General features: G+C 37.4%; 1 protein-coding gene across 1 annotated transcript in view; it reads left to right on the top strand.

The window, feature by feature from the left end:
- LOC126248786 (delta-1-pyrroline-5-carboxylate dehydrogenase, mitochondrial) overlaps positions 1-16,974 on the top strand; it is a 143,607-nt gene that overhangs the window by 20,144 nt on the left and 106,489 nt on the right. Inside the window, exons 4-5 of the mRNA XM_049950165.1 lie at positions 8,013-8,060; positions 8,156-8,370. Coding sequence (XP_049806122.1) covers positions 8,013-8,060; positions 8,156-8,370 — 263 coding nt within the window. The remainder of the gene's footprint in view (positions 1-8,012; positions 8,061-8,155; positions 8,371-16,974) is intronic.

The following is a 16,974-nucleotide window of genomic DNA, read 5'->3' as shown; positions in this document are numbered from 1 at the left end:
ACATTCAAGAAATCTTTCACACAGAAGAATCGTAGAAATATACTGTTGTTACTGTCACACAGTCTACTATATAGGACACAGTGATAAGCATTGCTGGTGTAGAGAGACAGCTGAAAGAGTTGAAAGCAAATAAGTGACCAGGTCCTGATGGAATTGCAGTTCACTTTTACAAAGATTACTGTATAGCATTGGCCCCTTATTTACATTTCTCATAAATCTCTTGCCAGCACAAAATCGCAAGCAGCTGGAAAAAAAAAGGCATAGGTGACTCCTGTATATAAGAAGGCTAAAAGAACAGACCCACAAAATTACAAAAGAATATCCTTAACATCAGTTTTTTGTGGAGTTCTAGAACATATTCTGAGTTCTAATATAATAAATTTCCTAGAGACTGGAAAGCCTATTTCCACAAATCATCATGGTTTTAGAAAGCATCAAAACTCAACTTGCCCTTTTCTCACATCATGTACTGCAAACTATGGATAAAGGGCAACAGGCAGATCCCATATTTCTAGATTATCGAAAAGCATGTGACATAGTACCTGATTGTAGACTGTTGTAGGAGCATGCGGAATAGGTTGCCAGACATGCAAGCAGCTTGAAGACTTCTTAAGTAATAGCACCCAGTATGTTGTCCTCAATGGCGAGTGTGCATCAGAGACAATGGTATTGCCAGGATTGCCCCAGGGAAGTGTGATAGGACTGCTTTTATTTCCTGTATGCGTAAATGATCTGGTGGACAGGGTGGGCAGGAGTAATGATATAGCATACCCTCCACCATGTACCATACAGTGGCTTGCGGAGTATGTATGTAGACGTAGATGTACTGCTGTATACTAAAGATATGTTGTACTACAATGAACATTCATGTGGCTGCTGTAAAGTATGGTATTGCATAGCTTGTGGGATGACTTGATAATGAACTTAGTCTCAAAACTAGTGATCAAGTAATAAAGGAAATCAATATTGCAACTTTGACAGTTCTCTGCAATGATTGCATAATTTAGTGATTTTGTGAATGTAGCAGAAAAGCCTATTGAGCAAACTGACCCATAAACATCCCATACAAATGATATAAAAAATTAATCAGATAGATGACACAATACTTCTCATGCCAACTAATATATAAAAAGTACAGCAAGATTGTTAAAGCAAAACACTCATCAGGAATAGATAAAATACCAGATTTCATTGTAAAAAATGTGTGGACTTAATCTCTGAACCACTGATCTGTCTCATAAACCTGTCCTTCTCAACTGGCAGTTTTCCAGCATGCTTAAAAATTACTAAAGTGAAACCACTACAAAAAGAGAAGCCAGCAAGAGGATTCAAACTATAAAAGTGTTTCTCTGCTGTCTGTAGTTTCAAAAATTTTAGAGAAATATTTTTTTATGAAGGACTGTTTAGTTTCATAAATGAATATAATATACTAATAAAATCACAACGTGGTTTTAGGAAAAATCACTCAACAGAAACAGCAACTTTTCTATTCTGTATGTAATGCTACAATCCACAGGTAAGCAGGAACATACCCTGAGCATATTCCTAGGTTTATCAAAAATGTTTGATGCCATAAGTCATGATAAATTACTTGGTAAGAGCCGTAATTTAGGTGTTAGGGGAGCAGCACATAATTGGATTAAATCATACATCCATGAAAGAAAACAGCTGATAGAGATAACATATAAAGTAAATGTGGCAGTCAGTACCCATCAGTGTGATGTATTAGTGGTCAAACATGGAGTTCGCTAAAGTTCCAGTTTGGGTCCAATCCTGTTCTTAATATATGTGAATGGTCTTGAGTTGTTGCATAAGTTCATAGTGTTTCTCTGTAAGAGTAATAAAAACAACAAATACACATAACAGAGAATTTAGTGATCAATAATATACTTTGAATAATATACTTTCCTTCACTATTTACAACAGTCTGCCAGTGCTGGGGTGACTTTTTGATTCTGCGATTCTGTGATTTTGAGGTGAAGAATTTGTTGAGTCATGTTCAGAGTGTATTTTATCCAGAAAGGAAGTCCCTTGAATGTTGTTAGATAGAGAGAGGAAAAGGTGAAAATCTGAGGACCCAAGATCAGGTGAATAAGGTAGGTGTGTCATGACTTACCAACACAACTTGTGTACAATGTTTTTGTTGGTCTAGCAGAATGCAAGCATGCATTATCGTGGAGTAGCATCACTTCACTCAGTCTTCTGGTCATTGTTTTTGGATTGCCTCTGCAAGACATCTTAGTTGTTGATGGTAAATATCAGCAGTGATGATTACACCTGGGGGAAGCAATTTGTAGTACATCACAATGTCGCTGTTCGTCCAGATGCATTAGGGGGAATTGCTGCTTTGTTTGGGCTCAACTCTCATCAACAGCAGTGATACAGGATAGGAATAGTCAGTGTTGTACATGAGCCAATTGATGACGAGCAAGTCGATATGTGCATGTGGCCACCTGCTGGTTTTTGTGATTTTGGATTAGAGCATGCAGTACCCATACACATAATTTTTGAATCTACCCCATTGCATACAAATGTCACATGGTGGTGGACTGATCACAGTTGATCACATTTGCCAGTTTTCAAGTTCACTGACATGGGTGATTGTGGATTAGTGCATTTAAACGATCTGCTTCAAACATGAAGGTCTTCCTGAACATCGAGAGTCACTAATGTCAAAATGATCCTCCTCAATATGAGAAAACATTTTCTTGTCATGCTCTGTCCATTGGCATTATCATCATACATCATGCTAATGTTTCTGGCTGCCTCTGGTGCTGTCATCTCTGTATTGAACTTAAACAGGAGAATACATTGGAAATATTCCGATTTCTCCACTTTGCACTTCATTTTCTAGTGCCCACAATTCCACTCACTATCTCCAAATGACAAAATGATAATATGTAAACTCAAATGGCAATGGTGAACTATATATGAAAACAACAGTAAAGCATTCACAAAGACTATAGCAGAATACTTTGATCCAAACATCTTGATGATAAATCTGGGAAAAAAACTGTTGAAGTGGACGTGTTCACCACCAAGAATAGGACATTAGCTAATCCACATTCTGAAATAAATGGCTAAACAAATGGCAAAGCAGTGTGTGCAAAATTTCTTTGTGTATGCATACAACAGAATATGAAATGGGATACACATGTAGGCTACATAAACAGAAAACTGGGCAAAACATGTTTCATAATCATATGATAATCTCAGGACCATATATTTTGTTTATATTCACTCAGTAATAAAATATTGTGTAGTATTTTGGGGAAATTAGGGACCAAGTTTGAAATAATTTAAATTACAGAAAAAGGTTTCTAGACTAATGGAAGGGATAGATCAAAGACCATGATGGAAGCCACTACTTAAGAAAAATAAAATACTGCCACATCCATGTATTTACATACTAGAAAATGTAATAATTATAAAAGAAAAATCAAACAGTAGCAGTCCATGCATCGTCCTTATGAATCTGTACATAGCTACCATGCAAGACAAATATGTGATGTACATGTACAACAGAAAAGAAACAGCACTATTAAAGAAATGCATAATCCACCATGACACCAAACTGTTAATGCATTACCTAAATCCACAAAAATAATAATAGACAGAAACAATTTCAAATCAACAGAGAAGGATTACTTGGTGAAGCACTGCTTCTACACATAAGGGAGTTTCAAGAAAATGAAAACTGCAGACAAATTAAGACTGTTTTTGTAAAGTGTATAGGCTAATAAGATATTGTGTAATATTAACCTTTACTAAATTGATACATGGAGGAAAAACTTGTGTGTGGTACTTAAGGAATGATTCATTATCTTTTGTACACCATACAGGCTTAGATTTACAGGAGCAGTAAATAAGTAAATAAATAGGATTGCTGTAGACTTTGACAAAGAAACTGCTTATACAGCATGAACTGAACCACCTTGGATGGCGCTGTGTCATCGTTAACATATATTCCAATTTGTATTTTCCGCCAGCATACAAATTACAAACAAGTAGATCTGACACAGAAATATGGAAGAACTTTGATTAATGAATTTAAATTGATGAGTAAAAGGTTTACAAAAATATTTTGTTTTAATAATATTGTTGTAGCCTTCACTGAGAGCCAACAATGTTTATTAACACAGGTAATTTCTGTAAAAACAATGTAAAATTACTTGTTAGTCCATGAACCAAACAGTAATAATTCTTGGTGAAATATTCATCTGAACCACAATGGAAATTAATGAGATAGTTCCAGATAACTTAATAAAGTCAAAGTGTGATTTAGTCAGATAATACTTATTTGGTAATAAAAGTCCCATATGGACAAGAATTGGCAGAAACCACAAGTTTTTGGATCATAGCACTAAACACAAAATAAACAGCCATAGCACTGCACAATCCCACTTGCAGAGGCAGGTCAGATAACAGAAAACTGAGCCAAGACTGCCACCGGGCAGTCCTATATTTATCCTGTTACAGAACCTCTTATGGCTGGTCTGTGATATTTGGCCTTGCCCATTTGCACATCCAATGGGTTTACTAAAAAGACCATTACATAGATAATTACAAAATGTAACAAATTGGGTTGATTGAAATGGTAATATGATAGCCAGCGGAAAGGAAGTGCATCAGGGCTTCACGATGATGACATTTTTATTCTCACTGATTACAGCTCAGGTGCTCCTGAATTATGCTCATATGAATTGATGGCAATAAAATGAAAGAGAAATACTTTCTGAAATAAATTGCCTTACAGGAATTTTATATTTATGTTTGGTTTTGAATTGGTAACTCAATATTACAGTAAGCAGTCTTGAGAAGCAGAGACTAAAAAGGCACAAAAAGTTTAACGTATTTTCACAAGGATTAACAGAATTTCTTGATTGTATTTCCCTACATACGTGTTTTATGTAATTCGTTTGAAAATTTTGATCTGAATGTCAGGACCACTGGTTATATTTCTTGGACTTAACTACGTAAGCAGTATATGTCAACTCTTAATTGCAAATTGATTAGTAACAAGAAATAAGTTTATTAATGAAGATTATGAAACATGTTTTCATTGTAGTATGATCACTGAAAGGAAGTGACCTTACGTGTGTCTCACTGGACCATTATTGTAAGTGATTTGCTTTGATAAAAACACGAGTCCTGATACATTTATTATGAAGCTTTCTTACATTAAGGTTACAGGTAATCTGCAGTACCGGAAAGTTTTAAATATTCTGTTTCATTGAAAATATCAGTTTTGTATCAGTGGTTTGAGAACAGATATGGACATTTGATAGAACTCAATTCATTGGTGAAATACTGAAAAACTAAATCAGTGAACAGGACTCTTCACAAATTATTAGCACAAATTATTCTGAAACATTGGTTGAGCTTATAAGATCCTTACGACATTGTAATAATCTTTACTGAATATAGGGTATTCAGTTAACACAACCCTCTTACAGAAATTCTGCAACAAAGCTGGTGGCAAACAGTGGAGACGTTAATGAGTTGGCCTAATATGTACACACTGTAAATGGTTTCATTGCTACATATGTATTGCTTGGGTAAAAATCGTCTAAATGAGTGGGGATGAATTACAGCACTTGCTCAATTATTTCCATGCAAATACTGTCACTGTGTGATGATCATGTGCCAATATTACTATGATAAATGCAATTTGTATAGCTTCAACAGTAATTTGGGTTACAGATGTGGATCATACTTTGCTCTTGCTAAACTGCAGCATATAAATTCTCACCACTTTCTACTGTAACATCACATTTTTCATACATAGAAAGATCTTGATTTTGTTGGAGGATGATGATGATGATGATGATGATGAATTTAGGAGTGCTGGTACATTTACCTTTCTGACACGTCTTGTCATTTTTTACCACAACTACAATTACTGCAATGGTATTTGAGGCTTCTTGCTGTGAACTCACTTTATTGAATTTCTTCTTCCAATGGAGTTAATACGTCTTTTACACTTGGACTTTCTTTTATCGTAAACAATAAAATAAAGGATAGAGACAAACCAAGAAATAAGTATGTAACGTTTTAGCAATCAAATCAATAGAAATAACAAGCCAATTGTGTAACGGATAAGCTTACAAATAAGAACTGGAACCTGATAGCTGAACATAAGTGCTTGTTCGTAGCACACAAGAACACACAGATACAATGTTCTGATGCTGTTTCCTGTCTGTCAATAACAGAAAGAATTAATTATGGCTGGATTAGTGTCCATGAGAGCCATAGTGAGGTGATGCTCAACCCTCTGACAGAACTGCCAAAGCTGCCACTTCCCCTTCCCCTCCCCCAGCTCCTCCGGAATAAACTAGACATACTTATGAAATTCTATAATTCCAAAAATAGGTCTAATAAAAAAGAAGTGTTACTGAAAAATATTGCGTAAATTATTTACATAAATGGAAAAATATTGCACCCTACAAATTAGATGTATCATTGTAGGAAATTAATAAAACATTGTATAAACTGTATAAAGAAATTGGAAGTAAAGCTAAATATATGTCTTAATGTTCATGGCATCTACTATACTTTAGTATGATGTATAATAAAGAACATATTTTACTTGCCCCCTCATAAATTATTAGTGCTTAAATTATTAATTGGAAATAAAAGATACAGGGCTGTACTTAAGTGTGGGGAACACATACCTTTCCAAGAATTGTGTTTTTATTGTAATTTTACTTTTTATTTTCTTAATTTGAGCAAAGAAAACCCCTTGAATATGTCATTGAAGCCAACTGTAGCAGCTGTGTCGTATTCTGTTGACAAAACTGAATTTCACAGTCTTGCTTAACATACACTCAATCTTAAGTAGCTTTTTATCACCTTTAATTTGCTGAAATAGTGGTCACAGAATGCTCCAGTCAATTGAATTATCATAAATAACACCAAAGCTATTTCATTGTTTAGATAAGTATCTCATAAGCTACTCTCTTGGGGGGGGGGGGGGGGGGGGACCCTTCAAAACATGCAAATAAGAAGCTGTATCAGCGCTCATCAACTCTTTCTACTGGAACTTTAAAGCTGCTGTTTCATTCAATAGCTCATCTGTAGTGATATTTCTGCTATATGTGACACCAAATCTGAGGTATATTTTTCAAAATAAGACACAGAGTTCTCATTTAAGGCATTCCCAACAGGAATGTAAAGTAAGGTGAAATTATGAGTTATGTGAGAGATCTGCATGCCAATTCATCTACCATTCTATCAGATACTTTGAAGCAGTGACACTCCAGCCCTCAGTTGGCAGAGATCGTCAAAAATCAGAAGCTTTCAGTCAAATAGTATATTTGGTTCAGCACTTGCTTGGTGGCATCTGAGATACTCGAATACCACAGCAAAGTAGCAACAAAAACTCTATTGTTGAACATGAGTGAGCTGTGTTGAAGGGAGCTGTGTGAACAGAGTAGACTGTTGACATATCATAACCTATTTGACACCTGTTCAATAGTAGTTTTTTCTTTATGATGCTAATTGAGTGAAATGATACTGTCACAACAGCTAGCACGTTCGATCATGGGCTGAGCAAAAGGCTTTTTCTCAAAGGCAGAAGATAGATTCTGCAGGGATAGGAGAACTCACATGTGCCCTCAGCATGGGCCTGTTTGCAGTGGTGTCTGTGCACCCATGTCCAGTTCAGATACCATGTGTATAAATGTCAGGTCACCATGAAAGCATACGCTTTTGTTGTAAGTTAAAGTAGAAGTATCTATCTGTCACTTTTGTACTATACCAAGATTTTTGCTGGACAAATATGGTGATGGAAGCTTCTCGATGAATAAATATGGAGATAAGATCGACTGGACACATACTTGACTGGAAATGTATCTGGCTAATAGTTTGAGGAATGTGCGGGATATGGAATAAGCTTGATATTGTATTGTAGTCCTACAGGGAAATATGTGCAATTTTTTAACTTTTGATAATAATATGTAGTTCCTTATGGCCAATAATTAATGTCTGTCATTAATACCTGTCTTTTGCAGCCACACAACAGACATCAGAAGCTGGCTAAAGTGTACCAGGCAGATAAGGTTAGTTATATTTTCTTTTGCAAGTTAATTATGCAGTTATGTCATAAATGACCATTTTCTTTTATTTTTTGTTAAAAAAATTATTCTCATTCCAGAAATTGTTAGATAATGCGATAGACACTGCTTTGCAAGCACAAAAGAAATGGGCACAGGTTCCTTGGCAAGAGAAAATAAAAATCTTTCAGAGAGCAGCAGAAATGATTGCAACAAAGTATAGATTTGATCTTAATGCAGTTACTATGTTGGGTCAATCCAAAACAGTGGTTCAAGCTGAAATTGACTCAGCTTGTGAATTAGCAGACTTCTTTAAGTAAGTACTGTGCTATGAAAGTCATATGGCGTACTTCTGTAGGGTAATCAGTTATGTTTTGGCGGACTAACTACTTTAAATATTTGAAAATATGCAACTTGAGAGAGCATGCCTCATTCTTGTCGCAAGTTGCAAATTTTTGTTGCAAGTTGTGGTGGCCCTACGTAGAAATTGATAAAAGATTCTGATGCTGCAGAATTTCTGATGGCTTGTGACTGATCTGTAAAGTTTTCATGTGACTGTAAGATATGAGGGCTATTCAGAAAGTACGGAATGTTCTGTCATTAAAAAAAAACTAAGTAGAAGAAATACATTTTATTATATACATCTGAAAGAGTGACTGACATATTACTTTTCCACATAGTCACCAAACACATTGAGGCACTTTTCATAGTGGTGGACAAGGTTTGAAAGACCTTCATCGTAAAATTCTGGTGCCTGAGACTTCAGGCAGTGAGTCATGCCCGCCTGGAGTTCCGCGTCATCATCAAAGCACTGCGTTGCAAGCCAGTTCTTCATCTTGGGAAACAAGTGGAAGTCGCTTGGTACAAGATCGGGGCTGTAGAGCGGGTGAGGGGAAAATTTCCCGTTTGAATGAATTAAGGAGTTATTCAGTGTGGTTTTCCGTGTGAGGTCGGGCATTGTCGTGCAGAAACAAAATTTTGGATGTCAGCTTTCCTTGGCATATGTTTTGAACTGCTCTTCTAAGCTGTGCAAAGTTTGACAGTACCGGGCAGAATTTATGGTTGCTCCACGTTTGAAAAAATCAATAAGCAGCACACCTTACCTATCACAAAACACTGTAGCCATCAACTTCCTTGCTGACAAGGTTTGCAAACATTTTCTTCGTTTTTGGGAGGACCTTGTGGGCCCTCACTCCATAGACTGTAATTTTGTCTCGTAATTGACGTGTTTCACCCAAGTCTCGTCACTGGTTATGATTAAATCCAGTAACGAATCAACATGTTTGTGGTAGGACTCCAGAAATGTCAACGTTGCCCCCATTCTGTGTTCTTTATGGTGCTATGTAAGCATTTTGGGCACCTATCATGCACAAAATTTGTGGTAGCCTAGCTTTTGAGTGACAATTTCAAACAACAAAGTCCATGAAACTTGAGGAAAAGAAAGTGAAAGCTCCGTTATTGTGAAGTGATGGTTTTCATGAATCATGTCACCAAGTTGAGTGAAAAGATCGTCAGTCACAATGCTCGAGCATCCACTCTTCTCTTCATCATGAATGTTGGTTCAGCCATTTTTAAACCGAATGCACCAATTCCAGATGGAACATTCACTCATTACGTTGTTTCTGTACACTTTGCACAGTTCACGATAAATTTCTATAGGTTTTAGGTTTTTTGCTAATAAAAACCATATCACAGACTGCACCTCACAACTGGCAGGATTTTCGATTGCAATGCACAATCGTTGGTTCATGATGTGGGTTCCTGGTATCATGTCCTAGTTCATGAACCACGGGCAACGTATGAGTGGCCAGTATTCCGAGTCGTGGCCACCTTTGTGCTCAGACGGCAAAGACTACCAAATCCACCGGTTAGTCCCTCAACCGTTAGGGGTAAAACTCAATGGGACCTGGGGCAAGTAACACTAGCAACCTGCTTCCCTGGTACTATAAATATGATTCTGGCAACAATCAGAGCAAAATGCCTCGGACCTTGGAGGTGACGGAGTCCCACCTCTAATTGACAAACCAGGGACTCCTAAGATACGACTCAGCAAACGAATGGTAACGAGATGGGGAGCTATTAATATCAATGGGGGCTACTTTGGGAAGAAGGTAGAGCTGGCAGAGGCGGCAAGTAAGATGGGGTTGGACATTTTAGCTGTTAGTGACATTCGGGTAAGGGGTGAGAAAGAAGAGGAAGTGGGAGAATACAAGGTCTACCTGTCAGGAGTCAAAGCAGGAATAGCACAATGGGGTGCAGGGTTTTTCATCAGGAAAGAAATGGAACCCAGCGTAGTTGCAATAAGGTATGTAAACGAATGACTGATGTGGATGGATTTGACAGTGTCTAGCAAGAAAATTAGGATTGTGTCAGTATATTCACATTGTGAAGGGACAGATCAAGATAAGATGGATAGTTTTTATGACGCACTCAGTGATGTAGTTGTTAGAGTAAAGGACAAGGGCAGTGTTCTGCTCATGGATGATTTTAATGCCAGGATTGGAAATCGAACAGAAGGGTATGAAAAGGTTATGGGTAAATTTGGAGAGGATATGGAGGCCAACAGGAACGGGAAACAACTCTTGGATTTCTGTGCCAGTATGGGCTTAGTAATCACAAACTCCTTTTTTAAACATAAGAACATTCACCGGTATACTTGGGAAGGCAGGGGAACCAGATCTGTAATTGATTATATAATAACAGATCAGGAATTCAGGAAGGCTGTGAGGGACACACGTGTATTCAGGGGATTCTTTGATGACACTGATCACTATTTAATCTGCAGTGAAATTGGTATCGTGAGGCCGAAAGTGCAGGAGGTCAGGTCCATATGTAGGAGGATAAGAGTGGAGAAACTTCAGGATAAGGAAATCAGGCACAAGTACATAACAGTGATCTCAGAAAGGTACCAGTTAGTTGAATGTAGTCAATTGCAGACACTGGAAAAGGAATGGACAAGGTACAGGGACACAGTACTAGAAGTGGCCAAAGAATGTCTTGGAACAGTAGTGTGTAAAGGTAGGATGAAGCAAACAGCTTGGTGGAATGACACAGTTAAGGCAGCCTGTAAAAGGAAAAAGAAGGCTTATCAAAAATGGCTACATACTAGAACTCAGGTAGACAGAGAAAGTTACGTTGAAGAAAGAAACAAAGCCAAACAGATAATTACAGCATCCAAGAAGAAATCTTGGGAAGACTTTGGAAACAGGTTGGAAACCTTGGGTCAAGCTGCTGGAAAACCATTCTGGAGTGTAATTAGCAGTCTTCGAAAGGGAGGTAAGAAGGAAATGACAAGTATTTTGGACAGGTCAGGAAAACTGCTGGTGAATCCTGTTGATGCCTTGGCAGATGGAGGGAATATTTTGAGGAGTTGCTCAATGTAGGTGAAAATACGATCAGTAATGTTACAGATTTTGATGTACAATGGGACAGGAATGATGATGGAAATAGGATCACATTTGAGGAAGTGGAGAAAATGGTCAATAGATTGCAGTGCAATAAAGCGGCTGGGGTGGATGAAATTAAGTCGGAACTCATCAAAAACAGTGGAATGTCAGGTCTTAAATGGCTACACAGGATAATTGAAATGGCGTGGGAGTCTGGACAGGTTCCATCAGACTGGACGAAAGCAGTAATCACACCAATCTTTAAACATGGAAACAGAAAAGATTGTAACAACTACAAGAGGTATCTCTTTGATCAGTGTTGTGGGTAAAATCTTCTCAGGTATTGTTGAAAGGAAAGTGCGAGTATTAGTTGAGGACAAATTGGATGAAAATCAGTGTGGGTTTAGGCCTCTTAGAGATTGTCAGGACCAGATCTTTAGCTTATGGCAAATAATGGAGAAGTGTTACGAGTGGAATAGGGAATTGTATCTATGTTTTATAGATCTAGAAAAGGCATATGACCGGGGTCCTAGGAGGAAGTTATTGTCTGTTCTACGTGATTATGGAATAGGAGGCAAACTTTTGCAAGCAATTAAAGGTCTTTACATAGATAGTCAGGCAGCAGTTAGAGTTGATGGTAAATTGAGTTCATGGTTCAGAGTAGTTTCAGGGGTAAGACAAGGCTGCAACCTGTCTCCACTGTTTTTCATAGTATTTATGGATCATATGTTGAAAACAATAGACTGGCTGGGTGAGATTAAGATAGGTGAACACAAAATAAGCAGTCTCGCATATGCGGATGACTTAGTTGTGATGGCAGATTCTATTGAAAGTTTGCAAAGTAATATTTCAGAGCTAGATCATAAATGTAAGGACTATGGTATGAAGATTAGCATCTCCAAAACAAAAGTAATGTCAGTGGGAAGGAGATATAAATGGATTGAGTGCCAAATAGGAGGAACAAAGTTAGAACAGGTGGACGGTTTCAAGTACTTAGGATGCATATTCTCACAGGATGGCAACATAGTGAAAGAACTGGAAGCGAGGTGTAGCAAAGCTAATGCAGTGAGCACTCAGCTACGATCTACCCTCTTCTGCAAGAAGGAAGTCAGTACCAAGACTAAGTTATCTGTGCACCGTTCAATCTTTCGACCAACTTTGTTGTATGGGAGCGAAAGCTGGGTGGATTCAGGTTACCTTATCAATAAGGTTGAGGTTACGGATATGAAAGTAGCTAGGATGATTGCAGGTACTAGTAGATGGGAACAATGGCAGGAGGGTGTCCACAATGAGGAAATCAAAGAAAAACTGGGAATGAACTCTATAGATGTAACAGTCAGGGCGAACAGGCTTAGATGGTGGGGTCATGTTACACGCATGGGAGAAGCAAGGTTACCAAAGAGACTCATGGGTTCAGCAGTAGAGTGTAGGAGGAGGCGGGGTAGACGAAGGAGAAGGTACCTGGATTCGGTTAAGAATGATTTTGAAGTAATAGGCTTAACATCAGAAGAGGCACCAATGTTAGCACTGAATAGGGGATCATGGAGGAATTTTATAAGGGGGACTATGCTCCAGACTGAACGCTGAAAGGCATAATCAGTCTTAAATGATGATGGTGGTGGTGGTGGTGGTGGTGGTGGTGGTGGTGGTGCACATTTCAAATTCGAATATTGAATAAACCAGACGCGCAGAGATGTTCCCGCTGTCACGGATGGACGCTGACTGAGCTGCTGAGCATGTACATATATGCGATCGGCACGCATCTAGCGCCATCAGATGGAAACATTCCCTACTTTCTGAATAGCCTTCATAACATAATAGAAAAATCTCACTTAAGGGGTTGAAGCTTAAATGTTTCATTTGATTTTCCGTTTTCTGGTGTATGTATTGAATCTAAACTAATTAGTGGTTGCGACAAATCATTTATTCTTGAAGTACTGCAGTCATTTTCTCCTTATAGAGGTACCAAGGTAATAGCAGTCTCTGAAATGACTGGTGTAAGATCTTGAATGCAATCTGCATTTTGAAACATGTTTGGGTTACATGAATGTTTAGAAATTTGGCCCAAAACACTGTTAGCATCTTATGCAGAAGCGTAAAGTTACTGAGCAAGAATCAATGTGTGGATAGTAGTTTGTGTGAATCCAATTTGTCAGTACCATATTTTTGGAGATTTTCTTGTTAAATTTAAACAAAGTTTTGAAAACTATTAGAACATTCATCTTTTAAATGCTTAGGTTCTCGCTATTTTGAGTTATAAGAAATTATTGTAATTTTGTTCTCCTTTAGTATTAGTGGGGATCTGCCCCCGATTTTAGCCGATGACGAGGCGAGTGTCAAGAAAGTTTTAAGGTACTGTGATGTTTCTGGGCTTCAGCCAAGAATTTTAGGTTGGACTTTTTAGTGTGTTGCTGAGTGGCTTACCACTCCTTTTTTATTCTTGTAATAGGCCAGTTCCAAACATGCGCTATGTCTTTCATTTTACCCCTTCCCCTCCGTTCTCTTGCAGTTCTCCTCATTATGTGCTGCTTTCCTCTTTGCTACTGTTGACGTGCAAACTGCTTCTGTAGACTTTCACCTATAATTTTAATCCTATTTCTGCACTTGCTGCATTTTAGTGACACTCGTCCGTTGTTGTTTCCGTTCGGGCGCTAAAGACTACACTGTTGAGCGCCCATAACACCATATCCATCCATCAGTATTAAATACAAAGCAGAATAGTTTGATCTCATACACTCACTCCCTTCATTAGCAAATTAACTATTCCTCAACACCTAAGGATATGTTGTGCTATAAATATCTTTTTCTCCAATTTATTCAGTACTTTGTCATTTGTTGTCTGATTTACCCATCTAATTTTCAGCATTCCTCTGTAGCATCACATTTCAAAAACTTCTGTTCTCTCGTGTGAACTTCTTATCATCCTCATTTCACTTCTATGCGAGGCTACACTCCACACAGCTACCTTCAGGAAAGACTTCTTAACTTTAATTTATGTTAGATTTTAACAAATTACTTCTTTTTTCAGAAATGCTTTTCTTGTTATTGCCAGTCTGCATTTTATATCCCTTGTACTTCAGCCATCAACTATTATTTTGCTGTCCAAATAGCAGAATTCACTTAGTACTTTTAGTGCCTTGTTTCATAATCTTATTCTTTCAGTATCGCACGATTTAATTAAATTACATTCCATTACTCTTGTTTTATTTTTGTTGGTGTTCATTTTATATCTTCTTCTCAAGACATTGTCCATTCTGTTCAGCTGCTATTCCAAGTACTTTGCCTTCTCTGACAGAATTACAGTGCCACCGACAAACCCCCAAAATTTTTATTTCTTCTATCTGAACTTTAAATCCTTCCCCAAATATTTCTTTAGTTTCCTTTGCAGCTTGCTCAATGCAGAGATTGAGTAACATCTGAGATGGGCTATAACCCAGTCTCATGCCCTTCTGAACTATTGCTTCCCTTTCATGTCTGTGGACTCATACCCACAGTCTGGTTTCCGTACAAATAATAAATAACCTTCCGCTCCCTGTACTTTATCCCTAGTACCTTCAGAATTACAAAGAATGTAGTCCAGTCAACATTAGTCTAAATCCACCAATGGTATACCAATGCTATAAATGTAGGCCATCTGAGCTGTTGATATTCATATAGCTGCTTCTCATTTCTTCAAATGTGTCTGATTTTTCTATAGGTGGTATATACATGTCCCCCTAGTCATTTGTGATTCTACAACCTTGCATTTGTCCTCTAGCCATTCTTGTGTAGCCATTTTCTGTCTGTCTCATTTTTTAGATCTCTGTATTTCCTTTTACTTGCTTCATTTGATGCATTTTTATGTTTTCTTGTTCCAACAATAAATTTAGTATATCCTGCGGTATCCAAGGGTTTTTACTAGGGCTTGTATTTTACCTACTTTATTCTTTCCTGCCTTCACTGTTTCATCTTGCAAAGCTAGCTATTTGTATTCTGTTGTCGCCCCCCCCCCCCCTCCCCTTACCCATTTCACTCAGACATTACCTAATGATTTCTCTGGAACTATAATATACCTTGTAAACTGTGCTAGTGACTTCACTTCCTAACAATGCTGGAAATGACATAAGTAAAAATTAGAAGAGTAGTGTGCCACTGAAACCACTGTAATGCTAGAAGTAAGTGTTGAAGGGGAGAAGGACCTAATCTGTACTTGTTCTGCCTGCATTTTCCATTGACTGTGAGAAGGGTGATTAAGGCAGTTATATGAGTATCCACATTACAAATCCAAGGAACTATTGTGTTCTGTGGCATATCATAATGTGTTAGCACCAGGTATATTAATCATAGTGAAATTTCATAACAGATTACAACCATATGCACTCCAGGAATCCAATACCCAAACTTTCTGTCTTTTTCAGACAATGTTCTTGCCAACTGTGTTATCTAAGTAAGTTATAAATCTTGTAGTTTGTTTATCCTTCTTTACAATCTCCACAGAGGCTTTTCTACATACTGCATCTTAATAGTTGTATAATCGCTTGAAATTTTGAAATGTTCTACAACCATCACACACTGTACAATTTATGCATTGTATCATAAAATAGGGTCAGTTTCATTTTATCCTTGCCAAGACCATTTTATATTAATTTTCTTGTCAAAGAATGTCTTAAGACAAACATCTTGCAGTTTTGGAAAATTAGAGGAGTTAATGTACTAATGACCTCTTTCATTCCTGATACAATAACCAAAATTTCCCACCAAATAATTTATTTTTAGTATTCGCTATACTTTTACATTCAAAATTTCCCTTAACCATCTTGAAATGGCCTTTTCTGTCATTTATATGTTTATGTAACTCCACAGTGGTTTTTATCTCCTCATCCAAATGTGAGCACGTTGCTGCATGTTATGTTATTTTTTAAATAACAATCTTCAGACTGAGATTCCTTTGATATTTGCAATATCATTTCTAATTTTCTTGTTTACGATAAAAACTTTACTCAAATTTCCTTCTTGCTCTGTTCCTATGGAATAAAATATGGCAATTGTTTTTTAATTCTTTTGCATTTCTGATAAAACAACTATATCCTATTTGATATTGTTTAACTCAGCTTCAAACTCCTTAGCAGCAGCAGCAGCAGCAGCAGTTGGTTTTTTTGTGTTCCATGTTGTCCTTCATTTAGCCAAACCTTGTGTAGCAGGGAGTGGGTGTTAAAGTAGTTGTGCAACTTTTGTTGCTGGTTGTGATGTGAAGACCTATATTTAACTGATGGTTCAACAGAACATGATGGAGATCGAGGGTAGTTGTAACTCATACAATTTGTCAAAACATGTATGTCTATTTAAACATTCCCATTGGTTGCTACTTCACCATAAATAAGTTTTGAGCACAAACTACACTTTCGGGACATTTATTTTACTGCTGTTTATCTGTGTCGTTATGAACCACTTCACTTGGTTACTTAATTTACACACATACTGAATGATCATAGCTTTCTGGCTACCTTCCTACCCATGTGAAATAACAAAATATTAGAAAGCCACACGTGACTTAT

The sequence above is a fragment of the Schistocerca nitens genome, chromosome 3 (assembly GCF_023898315.1).
Source record: "Schistocerca nitens isolate TAMUIC-IGC-003100 chromosome 3, iqSchNite1.1, whole genome shotgun sequence".
In the NCBI taxonomy this organism is placed as follows: domain Eukaryota; kingdom Metazoa; phylum Arthropoda; class Insecta; order Orthoptera; family Acrididae; genus Schistocerca; species Schistocerca nitens.
The sequence above is the reverse complement of the archived record's forward strand: the minus strand, read 5'-3'. Positions and strand labels throughout refer to the sequence as shown.